The 15,403-nt window shown below is 33.3% G+C and overlaps 1 protein-coding gene across 1 annotated transcript; it reads left to right on the top strand.

Moving 5' to 3' along the window:
- Positions 1 to 2,782: 2,782 nt before the first annotated feature.
- Positions 2,783 to 12,014, top strand: LOC110029987 (cyclic pyranopterin monophosphate synthase). Its single transcript, XM_020732508.1, has 3 exons — positions 2,783 to 2,910; positions 3,367 to 3,515; positions 11,200 to 12,014. The coding sequence occupies exons 2-3, from the start codon at positions 3,402 to 3,404 to the stop codon at positions 11,830 to 11,832; spliced, it is 747 nt and encodes a 248-aa protein (XP_020588167.1). The 5' UTR covers positions 2,783 to 2,910; positions 3,367 to 3,401; the 3' UTR covers positions 11,833 to 12,014.
- The last annotated feature ends 3,389 nt before the right edge of the window (positions 12,015 to 15,403 follow it).

Genomic DNA, 15,403 nt, shown 5'->3' with positions numbered 1-15,403 from the left:
TATATATATATATATATATATATATATATATATATATATATATACACACACACACACACACACACACACACACACACACACACACACACACACACACACACACACACACACACACACACACACACACACACACACACACACACACACACACACACACACACACACACACATAGAATTAAATCTAAATGGATTCTATTTAATCTTAAAATTTGAATTTTTTATTTGCTTACACTTATGATTTTGCAGAGTTTTAATTTAGATGTTGATTTATTAAAGAGAGCTTTAGTTATACCATGTTTAAGTTTTGTGGCTCGCTAATACATCTATATACATAAGTGCATAAAAGCATGCATGTATATTCAGTTATATAATTTATATGTATGTATATATGTATATAAATGTATATTTGAGTCACACTTTTAGGTTTAAATGTATAGTAAAGTGAATTCATGATTTAACTTGAATAAGAAAGTTTTTAATATTAATTTAAATCGACTTAAGTTACATCAAGTTAAGTTTTTAAGTTGTTTTCAATATTCAAATTAATTTTGATGGATTTTACATTAATTTAAATTATATGAAAGGGATTTTACATTAATTTAAATTATCTTAGGTAAGTTAATAATCAAATTTAATTCATTTTGAGTTCAACCTAAACCAAACCTCATTAAGCCATGCATGAGTCAAACCAAAGCACACTAAATTCAAGCCCTAGAAAATTGGCACAAAATATGAACTGCAACTCTATAATGCTTGGAAAGAGATGGTCATAATTGGCCTTCCAGTTCCATTTATTATTGTTTTCTCAAACTAAAAAAATAATAATAATGAGGGGATTAACCTTCCAATGGATGTGATGACCCCATTTAAGATCACGATTTACATTATTTTGGTTCATTAGTGTTTTTAAATTATTAGTTGTGACATGATTTTTTTTTTTGCAACCATAGCTTATCTCATTCAAGGGGAACTTGCAGACCAAGGGAGTAGACTAATTAGTAGGCTGATAGACAAGATACACACTCTACTAGCATTTGAGGGAGAAACCCAGATAGTATCTATAATACTATGTGTAATGATACATACCTAGGGTGACAATACTACCTTGATTTTATGGTTGAGTGGTTGGAAATATAGCTTGATTCTTGATATCAAGAGCTTCGAACATCTCCATAATATGTTAGAGAAAATATATATAAAAAAAAGGATAGATATAATTTATAATTTGATCATGTTGGATCAAGCCAAAGCAAGGTCATTGCCTTTAAATGATAAATAAGATGCCAAAATAGATGTTGTAACTCGGTCTCATATGACCAAAATAGCTCATAAACTGGATGTACATCCTACGTGGGCTAGCAACTCTATCTAACCACCTTATCATGTTGAAACCGAAAATGGATTGAAAAGAAAGAAAAACATATTTTAAGATAAACAAGATGAAAAATTGGCATGTCTATGAAGTGAGCCAACAATATCTTTTCTAAAATAGATCTTAGAGTAAAATAGATCTTAGAGTATATGTAACCTCACAAGAATACAATATGCTATAAACATTAACAAAATTAAAGGTTGATAAGTCATATGTTATGTCCCATGTAAAGAACCGAGCTTGCTTTTTTATATTTTAAATAAGTTTGATCTATGAGTGAGGACATAATACACTAGACATCAACACAATGAACCCTCATATTATCAACCATCAAGTATCATATAGCAAATTAATGCAAATCAATGAATATATTATAATATTAAAATTAATAGAAAAAAGAGTACAAGTCCTTAATGACCTAGGAATTGGGGCAAATAGATTGTAACAACACATCATTATAGTATATATCTTGCTCACAACTTATTTATGTATGTAGGTGTATAATAAAAACATTCACCTATAATATGAATATGTTCCAATCCCAACTTATTACATGTGTGATTAAGCACAAATAATTTAAGAGAGTAATATTAGGAATGCAAAATTCATATTTATATCAACGAATGAAAGTTACATGGATGCAACAATTTGAAACTGTTTGCATTTATGAAAATTAAGCAGACTTCTTTTAGTACTATGATTTATTATATGTGTAAGAACTAATGAGCGCAAAATGCACTAAATTACATGCCACTTAATATTAAAAATATGGAACAAATCGTAAAGATCTCCAAATGTTACAATATAAAAAGACTTTAAGTGTAAAATATTTAATATTTTGAGTGATTTATATGTTAAAACCCCAAATATTTAATATGTATAAAAATTTAGTCATCACTCTCAGGTAAAATGCTTATGGAATTAGTTGAACTATCATTATGGTTCAATTTGATCTTATCTGAAACAGCGGTAACATTTATCAAAATTTTTTAAAAGTTTGTGATCTGAAACAACAAATTTTGGAGACACTTGTCTCTGAAATTTTGCAGTATACATCTACTCCAATCGAACTCAAGTTCACCAGCTCCCCAAAAAATGCCTCAAATAAAATTATTTCGATATGATTGTTTTAGGATTTGTATGGGGGAAAAATATTGCATCATGACTCCTAATGCATTCGGAATCTAATGGTGGGCCGTCATATGTCAAGTGAGCTCCATCATTTTTTAACATTTGTCAATATCAATTTATTACGGTGAAACCCACTTAACACGTGGTGTCTCACCATTAGACTCCGAATGCATGATGACATAAAAAGTATTTTCTATAAAATTATTTTATTTTTTTTTTAATTTTAAATCGTAATATTTTGATAGTTTTTGATAGTTTATAGCTCAGATTGAAAAAATCCATTTTTTGCCTTCTGAGCTTTTTGTCCCAAACGCGACCTCCAATTCCTCTCGAATTCCCAATTCCCACAAGGCTGCCACTGCGTGCGTCGCAACTCCGAGTGCATGATATTTCGCCTCGCTTCTCTAGTTCGACTCTTCTACGCCTCCTGCAATCTTAAAATCTCAGTGTTCTATGCACCAGTGAAGTTAGCGATTATACTTCATCTCTTTTTCTTCTTTCTTCTTTGGATGATTATAGTTTAGGTTTCGCGTACATGCTAGTTGCTCTGTTCGCTTTCATCTTCTCTGTAATATGAGCAGGGCACAATTCCCTTTGTAACGTCCAAATCTTACCTATAATCACGATGAATGAATCGGGAGTAGAAAAATATATGCAAACTTAGGGCCTTAATTAAAATATATGCAATCTTACCCATTGGCTGCTGCTTAAGAAATTGCGGCTTATTCCTTTTGCCTGTGTTTTATGATGATCTGATCAACTTCGGTCTTGATTGTGAATTGGATCTCACTAAATTTACCCCTTTTTCGAATTAACAACCTTTGATGAGGTAGTGACGTTATCGGGTATTTTGTTTTTTGCAGAACTTCTTTTTGCCGCCCATAAATCTGTCATCTTGATGTTTTGCATGGAAAGATTTTTTCTTGGACAGATTAGGGCAAGCTATTTATTTAGAAGATTTTTGAGTAGCAGAAGCAGTAACTATGATCTAGCCATTGCGGATTTGAATAAGGTAAATAGTTTCTGCTTTGGGTTTTTCCGACTTGGGTTTCCTTAAAAAGAATTCATTATTTCCTCCCCTTTGCTGCGGGGATTTTCTGCTTCATGTTGCTGCCTTTTGAGTATTTCCACTGAATAATGTTAAATATATTTCTGCCTTTTTGTGACTTTTTGTTACTTAGTTTCCTGCTTTACTTCTCACATCAGAAGAGGTTTGTTTTTTCTAAGTGTGAATTCACTGTTGCATACATATGATGTTGAGTTCATCTAATAGTAGAAATGAAAACAAAGAAAGATAGAAGTGGAGAGCTGCAAGTATTTCTATGTATGTCAATCTATTTGTTCATAACAAAATGAATTGTTGTGAGATATATACCGGTTGTTGTGGTATATATATATATATATATATATAGAAGTACAGGGAGTGAGATTAAAGTAGAAAGACTAGTATGCCCATAGTAGTTTGAGTAGCAGCCTTTGGTGATTATGAATGGCTGAGATTAGAGAGTCTATTAGAATCATGTGGTGATAATGCAGAGAAGGTAGCTGCCATTTTTTATTTTGCAGAACTAGTGTCATGAGTAGTTGTTATTTCTGATGTTTGGTGTATGGATGTATTTATATGAGTTGTATTTTTGCTTCTCTTCAAGCTAGTGACTTGTGACGCAAAAGTTCACATTGTTGGGTGAATAAAGTCTTGGAAAAGATATTTGCTAGCTGAGCTTGAGAAGAAATGTGATGGACAACAATAATCTTGGACAAAATATATTCACGAATGAAGTTGTGATCAATTTCAATATTTTTTTGTGCGGGCATGAAACACGTGATTATTTGTAATAGACATAGCAGATATATTATCACAATTTAAGGGTGTACTATCCAATCAAAAAGAAATGCTTGAAATAGTTGACAAATCCTGATACTATCAATTGTAGCAGAGGGTAGGCCTCGATACTCAGTTTTAGTATGGAAATGAGCCATTGTTGATTGTTTTTTGACATGCCAGGAGAGAAATTTATTGCCCAAACAAGTGCAATAGTCCGTTCTGATTTATGATCAATGAAATCACTTGCCCGGTGTGAGTCCGCATACGCATGAATTGTGAAGTCTCATTTGGTTATTGTCAGTCCATAATTGTAAGTGCCTTTAAAATTTATTGGAGAATGCTTTTGAGCAGTTGGGGATGACGTTGAATAGGTTGACGCATAAATTGGCAAACTTTACTCACAACAAATAAAATATCCGGTCTAGTAAATATAAGATATTGCAATGAATTAATAACAGGCGATATAATAGACGATCCAATATAGTTCTGCTGAAACAATCATTTGGAATCAGTTTGGTAAGAAGAGAATTGGCAATAGACTTGAAATCTATTATTTCTGCTTTTTGAATAGTTTCCTTTGCATTTTTGGCTTGACTATGAGTGAGCCCAGCAGCTGTTGGCATAACTTGAAGCCCAAGAAAGTAAGAAATCTATCCCATGTTTCTCATATGCAATCTCTAATTGAGAATGCTGAACAAAGTAAAAATAAAGTGTTCATCATTTTCAGTGACTAGTATGTCATTAACATAAATAAATAGATAAACATGAATATTTGGAGTATGATAAAACAGCAAAGATGGGTCAACTGTGCTACAAATGAATCATTGCCGCTTAAGATAGGTGGATATTGGGGACCGTAAATAGCCTTTTTGAGAAGATAAATATGTGTTGGATAAATTGGATTTGAGTTTTTTGGCATGATTAGGGAGCGTGTTTGTGAGAGTTATTGTAAAGAGAATTGGTTGATCAATTGGTGTTTGAGATGTGAGATGCGAGATTGTTGATAAGAGATGAGGTTTCAAGTGAGATGGCAGCAGGATATGAAATGTGATGTGAATGATCTTTTTGTATGGATGTTGATAGAGGTGAGCTATGTATATGTTGAGTGATTGAGGTCACTAGAACTAGGATGTGGGTGCATGAATTGAAGTTGGTGTTGTATGAGATTGTGCAAAAGATGTGTAAAGTATGTGATTTTCATCAAAGTGAACATTGCGAGAGATTATAATTTTGCATATGGAAGGATAACATTTTTATCCTTTGTGTGAGGAGGCGTATCCCACAAAAATACTACAAATAGATTTATGATCATGTTTGTTTTTGGAGTGTGATGCTAACCATGGATAACATTTGCAACCAAAGACAAATAAATAATTATAAGCTAGGATTTTGTTATCCCGATCTCAGATATGCCAATCTGATGATATTCTGATCTCAGCTAAATCTGAAAATATACAATAGCGCCTTCTAACCGATCAAATAGATCATCGATCCTTGGTAATAAATATTTATTTTTGATTGTCACCTTGTTCAGCTCTCTATAATCAATGTATAATTGTATAGATTCATTTTTTTTCTTGATAAATAATTCAGGAGCACTCCAAGGTGAATTGTTTGATCTCATAAAACTCTTATCTATCAGTTCCTATAACTAATGTTTCAATTCTTGCAATTCTTTTGGAGCTATCCTGTAAAACAACTTGAAAATTGCAGACGTCTCTAACTGCACATCAATGCCAAACTCAACTTCTCGTTCCGATGGTAGCCTTGATAATTATTCATGAAATACATCATAAAATTTTACAAATGAGATGTTTTTTAATTGTTGCACGTCTTTATTCACCACTTCTAGTTTTGCTGAAAACACCAGTTCACCACTTTGCTATTACTTTCCAAATTTTATTGCACTAATCAGAGAGAATTATGCACTTTTATCATATTAGATATAGAATGGCTTTTCACTAGGAAAATTTGAGTTTGACTCGCATTTTTCAACATTTAATCGTAGCAAAATTCTTTTGTAATCAGTCCATTCTCAATATAACATCGAAAATCTGAATTTTTATTATAATTAACTTTGCTTACAACTTATCATGAATATTAGCATGAACTATAAATTTTCTATTTATATAGAATCCCTCTCCCGAAGGCATAAGAACACATTATGCATGAGTAAAGTATATAATATTAATAGATAAACTTGCAGCAACTCATCAGAAATTAAGGTATATGATGCACCTGAATTGAATAAATCAGACTGATCTTGAATCAGAAGCATACCTGTAGCCACTTCTTTAGATTCTTTATTTTTTTGAGGGATAGTTGCTCGGTTCTTTGCTATGAAGTTTTACCCTTGACTTGAGTTGAATATTTTCCGAAAAATTGAGTTTTGATGGACCGACTGCTTTCCAAAAATTTCTTGAGCTGTCCTTGTCCCTGAATTTTAAGTGATTTGTTGTCTCTTTTTTTCCTACAAACAGTTCATCTGAATATGCCCTAGCTGTCCATATTCGTAACACTTTTATGGACCCAACAAAAACTGCTCAAAATGCCCTTTTTTCAGATTTTTAATAAGCTAGCCTTTCTGGCTGAGGTTGTTTCTGCTTACCTTCTGATTTAATTTTTTTGCTTTGAAATTTTTCGTCTTTGGCAAAATATTTTCTCTTGCTTGCTTGAGATTTACACCATTGACTGAAAAAGTTCAGTTTATTTTTAATTCTTTCAGATTTTTCAACTAGGACTTAGAAATCACTGATTTTGAACGGTGCTAAAGTCAACCTCAACTGATCTTTGAGGTCGTGCAGAAATTTGTGACCTTATTTTTCTAGGCACTGACATAGAACGAAGTAAATTTTATCACATATTGTATAATTGATCTGATCTCCTAAATTAAATTGAACAATTTATCTCGCAATATTAACTTGGCTGAAGGTGGAGTAAACCAATCCTTAAAGACTTAAACAAAATTATCTCACTGAATCTGTAGAAGTGGTGTTAGCTAAAATTTTTTTCTATGTTGTGTTGGCCACTACCACTCAGCCATGCCTTCTAACATGAAAGTGCTAGCAACACTCTCCTATTTTTTAAACAAATCATACAATCTAGAATCTTTACGATCTTTGATGGCCAATATTTGGCAGTTGTAGGGTAGGTAACACCCTTGAATGCAAGTGGCTTAAATGTCTGAATGGTCTTATATGTAGATCAACTTCTGTCCCAAGTTCAAATTTGGATCATGTACCAGTAGAAGATCTTTCAATAACATCCATTTTGCTAACCACTTACAATATCAACTGAACAATGGTCTGCAACTCAGTGGCTCTAGTTTTCTCATTTATCTTGCTTGATTACCACTTATGTTCAAGACATAGTCAAGTTCTACTTCTTGTTTTGCAATTGGCGTAAGAGACAGATCCTCAGTACTTTTTAATTTTCTTTCAGTTATATTCATCTGATTTGACACAATTTATTATATAAATGTAATTTATTATGTAATAATTGTATCGTGCATGCATGATACATTTGGTCATATGGGTTACCCACTCTAGATTCATCAACATATAGCTCTATATAAATTTACTCATATTTAATCTCATTCTTACTTCTAAATCTAACACGCTTCACTTATTCTTTTCAATCAATAATCTCTCTCTGATGTCACTTTCTGTCACACCTCAATTGCCTCACTAATGGTCAACTGCAGTGTAATAGAAGTGGATAATTCAGTCAAACTAAATTCTCATTGACACTTGTTCTGACTTGCAAAATCAAGAATCAGTAAATGATGAATTAGTTTAACTAAATTATTGCAAAAATATTGATGCATTTTATTTCATAATTCATTTATATTCACATATTCTCAGAAATGTGAAAAATCATATCATCAAAACATATATCTATACAGAGCTGTTAAATATAACATAATAAAACATGTACACAAAAGCCTATACAAGCTCTTAAAATTATGAAATGCAATAATTGTACAAGCCATACTTGGCTGCTTGCCCTAATGTTCTATATCATATTCTAAAATTCAACAACATAGAGTGAGCAATAACGTGCTCAATGGAATAATCAAGCTAAAATAAGATTTTGTAGACAAAAAACAAACAACATGCATGTTAATATCTAACACATGTACATGTCAACAATGTAAATAACACCATATTATAATTATATAAAATATGTAAAAGAAAAGACATGTAATACAGAGAATCATCACTGTTGTATAAAACATATATTCCATTCATCATGTATAATCATAAGTATATTCATAAGAATCATCAGTCTAATCATATGAATGGCACTTGTAGTTATATAGGTCTTAACTATGTTAATGTCATGTCATATCATTAGGTCGTCATCTAGGCCAAATGCCACGTTAAATATTGATAAAAGTCCCCCCCCCCAATATAGCAGTTATCAATAGCCCTCATTTTTACTCACGGTATCAAAAGTCCCCCTGCGCTCCATCGTTGTATTATCCCAAAAGTTCCTGGAGTATCATCTCCGTCTGAATGCCATGGGTTGAGAATCTTATCGTTCCCTATCATCCATACTTGCATTTATTTATGTGATAGCCTACCATGGGTTGAGAATCTTATCGTTCCCTATCATCCATGCTTGCATTTATTTATGTGATAGCCTACCTATAAGATCACTTGTGACATTTCTTAAATCATAATTTTTTTAAGAAACATTAATCTCAGAAATTTCATATATCATAAGGATGAATCATAGTAAATGAATACCTACAAGTAAAAATTGTATAAGCTTATTCGACAGATTCATAACAGTAAAACCAGATGTATCACAAGTGACCACTTAAGTTGCATTTGTACAATTTATAAAAGTAGTCATCCATAATATGCAGAAACTTCTAAATGCAATAGTGTCAAACACAAGTTATTTTCTCAAGTTAGCATAGGGATTATTTCACTTGAATTGACGGAGCAGCTATACGACAAATTTCCCTAAACTTGCATCGATCTCGCTACCTAGCGTAAAAAACCTGTAACTCTTAGGATTTCATGAAATTTGGGCTCATTTCGTGATTTAACTCCAAACATAACTTATTTACGTATTCTTACCTCAAACGTGCTTCGTTGCATAAACTCTTCCCAAATGCTTTTCTATTTCTTTCTTCCTTCCTTCATATTTTCCTTCCACTTCTCTTCGTTGATTTCCTACTAACGACCCAATCCAAAAGCCAAAAATTAAATTTGCAGCTTCTGGCACTACATTGCCTCCCACCACAGTGACATGGAACGAAAAAGTGTACCGGTTTGTGGCAAAGTTCGAAATAAGGTGTAAGGTGGAACGAAAAAGTGTACCGGTTTGTGGCAAAGTTCAAAATAAGGTGTAAGGAAATGAATGTTACAAATATCATAAAAGAGGGATTCTTACCTTTCTATCACTCCTCGAAATCTTGAATCGTTGCTTGCGGCTCTATGTGGTTCACCTAATTCGCACCTGCTAGAGTGCCCGGGCCCCAGAACATTCAACCAAACGAATTTGATAGATGGGAAGAGGAAATCGGAGGAATGTGGCATTTAACCCACACTCCTTAAGTCTCAGCCGTTCGATCCATCAGATTGATGGATGCAAAGCTAAGTGCGAAAAAAGTCGGTTGGGAACAATATAGAGGTTAAATTAGGATTAATTAAAGTTAATTAAATTTATAACTTCATAATCTTATATTTTCTCTTCTGTTTAAAATTTATGCATAATGTTTTATGTCAAATTGATCAATTTGATGTGTAGAATTTTATAAAAGTGCTTCTGTTGAATTTCAGGGATTGCTAAATTTTTGCTATACCTGAAAATTGCCAAAATTAGATGTTCTAGAAGTAACATTACATATTTACACATCAAATCATTTTTTTTTCCTATTATTATAATTTATGCCAAATTAAAGAAACTTATAAATCACCTCATAAATTTTGGACTTAATTTTAAAACAAAGCGGCCATTTACATGAACTTTCATAACCGAAGTGATCAATCTTTTGTGCCTTATCTAATCTATTCGAATGTAGCTTTTGTGACTAACTATTTAACTCTCTATTGATGGACCTCTTCATATTTGGTTGTTCTAGCTGATCTCTTCCAATTGTTCTATTCTTAAGTGCTCCTTCCACTTGCCTTTATTTACGCCGTGGGATGAGATAAAACCAGTTGTTATTATTTTGTGACGATGCTGGAAGTTAGAGTACCCTTTTCTTCAGTAGCTCAATGATTGTGAAGTGACCACAATAGCTATTAGGCTGATAGGAGAGAGAAATAGTGTATAACTTAAAGAGTTTCTTCAGTAGCTCAATGATTGTGAAGTGACCACAGTAGCTATTTTAATATAGATGTTGAAGAATGAGACAGAATATATAAATTTTTACTATAGATGGATGGTCCTTCTATGGCATTTTAATATTTTGAATCAATGTCTTAATATGTTTTTTTTTCTGTAGAGATATAAAATAATCCTACTTCTCAACAGTGATATCAATGTTATCATAGATCAAAGAGTTCCTCTATTCCTCACAAATTACAAAGCACTTATAGCATTGTATTGTGGAAGATAATGAATCTAGTTTCCTTCTAATAATGAGTTAATTTCCCTTAAAATTTTCTTGCTAATGGTAGAGCTCCACAAAGTTAATTCTTTATTTAAAAATTAAGAATAGGCGAAATTCCACAAAATCAAATTAGCTTCACCTGCTTTATGTTGTATATAATCTTCTTACATTCAAAAAAATGTTTATAGCACTCCATTCCCACGATGAATATGATTATTTTATTTCTGCTTCCTCTTTTGCTTGAGTTTAACAAATAAAATTAGGAAACCCCATCATATCTGAATGTTCCCCACTTCTCAGGAAATGGAGTCCATTTTTGGAGACCCTCCTTTACGAGGTGACCCGCACGGCGAGCTTCCTTCAACCAGCGCCATTGATGAATCTACACTTCGTGAATATCTAACTTTTTCCTCATCGAACGAACACAAGCACGGTTTCTCCCATGTCGATAATGGCGGAAAAGCCCGAATGGTTGACGTCTCCTCGAAGGAAGATACTAGCCGAAGAGCCGTCGCCAGTTGCAGAGTGCTCTTGGGGAAGCATGCATTTAGCCTAGTGGCAGCAAACCAGATTGCAAAAGGTGATGTATTGAATGTGGCAAAGATTGCAGGAGTCCAAGGAGCTAAGCAGACCAGCAACCTCATCCCTTTGTGCCACAACATTGCTCTCACCCATGTTGATGTCGGTCTCGTTTTGAATGAGGAGGATTTCAGCGTCGAGATTGTGGGAGAGGCGGCGACGACGTCAAAAACTGGTGTTGAGATGGAAGCGCTGACTGCAGTAGCAGTTGCCGGGCTTACCGTGTATGATATGTGTAAGGCTGTGACCAAAGGAATTCAGATTACAGATGTCTGTCTTGAGCGGAAAAGTGGAGGGAAGAGTGGCAGTTGGTCCAGAAAAGTTTCATTAGTTAGTGATGATGATTGCAGTTGAAAGGAAGAGATTCTTTGTTTTTGGAGCTGCTGCTTTGGTTTCAATTGTTGGAACGTTTTGGTGACTTGGTTTAGTTAAGCGGCAAAAAGTTTGAGCTTTTTAACATTTTGATTGCTAATTTTTTTATTGGAAAACTGAGTTTTAGTGACAATTAAGTTAAAAATTAGTGGTTAGAATGTCTTAAATTTGAATTTTTGATATAAACTGAAACGGCAATTGTCTATTGATCATGGCTTCCTAGCTTTTGTCCTCAAACGCTTAGTACTAATATTGGTTTGATTCACTGTTCTAACTTTTTTTGTTCTATTTATCATTAATCTGGCATAATTTTTTTAGGATTTTTTTTCCATCAATTAAAAATTTTAACCCTTCATTTAATTAAAAAGACACATGTTTCCAATATAAATTATAATTAATAATAAATTTATTTTTATTTTTTATAACGGAAAAAAAGAATTATCGGTTTTTATTTTTTATTTTAGCTCTCGATAATTTCTCATTTTGTTTAATATTTGCATAGTACAGGAAAAGACAATAGCTTAGGCAGCATAAATGTCATCATGTGAGCTAACCATGTTTGTCTCTATTATCATTGGCATTCTAACAATAATAAATATAAGGGAGATTTACATACCTACCGCTCAATGCAAAAAAAAGAATTCGTATGTCAATAATAAATATAAGGGAGATGTTAAAATAGTCAGCATATCTGCTTTGTGAATGTTCAAAACCTTTTTGGAGTTTACTCACTCGGAAGACCATTGAAAGTTATTGGTGGTCATCTTCTTTATAAGAGAAAAAGTTTTTTTATATGTTTTTGACATAAGCGAGTCTCTAGCGACAGCGTTAATGATCTATCTTAAAGATCCAACTAATTTGCTATAAGAGGTTTGAATAATAAGTCAATCGGGTAATGCGTGAAGTGAACACTTTTTAAGAAATTCTTTAAATCGTTTCCAAGTCTCATAAATTGATTCACCTTCATTTTGACATAATGATAAGATATCATTCCTCAACTTCAAAGTTTTAGATAGTGGAAAATGCTTTGCTAGGAATTTTTGGGCTAAATCTCTCCACATCCTAAGTGATCTAGGTGCTAATGAATTAAGTCACATTTTGGTTTTATCCCTCTAGAAAAAGAGAAAAACTCTAAGTCGAACAACTTCGTTAGAAACACTGTTTTATCGAAATGTGACGCAGAGTTCTAAGAAACCCGCTAAATGTAAGTTAGGATCTTCAGACAGGGATCCTCCAAATTGATTATTTTGTACTATTTTAATTATAACAAGCTTAAGTTCAAATGTGTTTGCTTTTACAGTGAAGGTTTGAATAAAATTGATTATTTTGTACTATTTTAATTATAACAAGTTTAAGTTTGAATGTGTTTGCTTTTACAGTGAAGGTTTGAATAAAGTGAATTTCATCCACCGTAGGGTTTGCATAATCTCTTAAAAGTCTATTAGCATTATATTCATGAACTGATTCTTCATTGATTTGTTGATTCGCCATTTCCACGATATTAGCATTATATTCATGAACTGATTCTTCATTGAATCGAAATGGCAGATTCTTGAAGTCTTTTCTATCTTCTAATCCTCCTAAAAGTTCTATCTAGTTTTGAGTCATATGGTTCAAGGTCTGCAGCTCCTGAACTACGCATTCAACTCTAAAGACTTAACTAATATGATAGATATCAATCAGTCAAAAATATTTTTATATTTTCTTTTTTTCTTTTAAATAGACACACAATAACTAAACTCACAAGATAAAAACACTACAATTTCCAAATCTAAGTCTTACAAGTTCAATTAAAATTCTCCTTAAGTTTATCTTACCATAGCTTGCTTCCCCGATGATGGCGCCAAAAACTTGATCTCCCCAATAATTATCACGATTTATATTAGTCCTGGCAATGACACCAGAAACTTGATCTGCTTTCCAGCTAATTGATTGAGCTCTTAAAATTAGATATTATTATCTTGCACAAGTATACGTATTGTTTCAATAATATATGGCTCAAATGAGTCTTAAATGTCGATCCCACAGGTAAGGGGAGGTAGATAATATCTAAGGCAATGTTCTAGTCTACTACTTTCATGTCCTAGTTTGGAATGTCGTTAAAAGTGGTTTTTCTAAAAACTACTTCTAAGTTAAGTTTCTATGACTAAGTTAAACCTATCTAGATCAATTGATTAGGTGAAATTCAAGATTGCTAAAAGTACTTTTCTCTTGTGATATACTAGATATACTGTAGGTGTGACTACTAGGAATTTCAATTGATGTAGTGACAATTAGGAGCATAAATCTATTTACCCTCTGTCGAGCGCGTAAATAAATATGGTTAAAGTTTGGTTCTTGCTTAAGGTTGTCTCCTAGAAACTTCATCTTCAAACCCTATTAGCACAGATCCCTATATTTGCATTGTCTCCTGACTACTTCACCATAGCCTATCGAATAACATGAATATTCTAGTCGTTTCTCCACCGCTCTTTCAACTCCTGATGGGTCAAAAAAGGATTTTAACAAGTCATATGGCCTGTACAAAATGTAAATGAATCCTAGTAAAATACTCATCACGTCTAAATAAGAAAAACCAATTTCATAGCATTCAACATTCTACAAGTTCTACATAACAAACTCAAGAGAAAAGTACACGAATTCTACTCACAAAGCATGTTTAAAACCATGGAAAACTTCATTGAATCAAAGCAAATTCACTAAATATGTGTTTACATCAAATACAAGATAATAAAAACTCAATGTTTAGTTTTTATCCCTTGTGAAAGAGATGTAAATCCCTCCAACAAAGCCTTCTACTGATCGTTGAAATGCTGATACAAATCCCTTACAGAATTCACTCAAATTCCCTTCTCCAATCTCTCAAGAATAGGTGGATTTTACAATTCCTACTCCTACCTACATCCTCCTGGCATCCTTAAAGGATTCCCAGACTTGGAAATGCAAAATGTCGCCAGAAGTCCTCTTTCAAACCGTTCAAATCCATCAAATAACCCTCAGGTTCACCCTGAAACCGCCTCGGAAGATTCTGGGGCCTAGGCGATGTCTTCTCGGTATGCTAGAAAAACTCAGGCACCTAGGAGCTAGTCTGCGGCGCTAAGGCGCTAAGGCGCTATGGTGCAGCGCCTTTGCGTTCAAAAAGGGGCGCCTAGGCGCTAGTATGCTGGTAGCCCCATTTGCTTCATTTGCCTCCTTTTGTTCCGTTTCAGCTCCAATTTGCTCTAATTGTCCTACCTGTTATACCTGCAACAAAAAAAATATAGAAATATCTTTTCTTAAAGTACAATTTCATTAAAGAAAAAGTGCAAAAAGTAAAGAAAATTAAGCATGTAAAAGTTATACCATAGAACTACCCAAAACTCTCCAAGGCTCTCTGTGATCACTCTTACCTCTCCCAAGTAAAATTCACACGCGAAGGATATTCGTAGAGGTGAATGGCCACTTGGATCTTTTGGCAAGTGCCCGGGTTTGCTCAGAGGCCATTTTTGGCTTCTGGATCGGTCCAATGGCATATCTCAACGGTCAGAAGGCGTCTGGATGGAAAAACATGGAC

Source organism: Phalaenopsis equestris, unplaced genomic scaffold (assembly GCF_001263595.1).
Source record: "Phalaenopsis equestris unplaced genomic scaffold, ASM126359v1 Scaffold000618, whole genome shotgun sequence".
In the NCBI taxonomy this organism is placed as follows: domain Eukaryota; kingdom Viridiplantae; phylum Streptophyta; class Magnoliopsida; order Asparagales; family Orchidaceae; genus Phalaenopsis; species Phalaenopsis equestris.
Note: the sequence above shows the minus strand (reverse complement) of the source record. Positions and strands in the feature narration are given on the sequence as shown.

Excerpts from the sequence above, each read along its gene's own strand:
- LOC110029987 (XM_020732508.1), top strand. The coding sequence starts at position 3,402 with ATGTTTTGCATGGAAAGATTTTTTCTTGGACAGATTAGGGCAAGCTAT. Across the intron at positions 3,516-11,199 it reads CCATTGCGGATTTGAATAAG|GAAATGGAGTCCATTTTTGG; the intron begins GTAAATAGTTTC and ends CCCACTTCTCAG.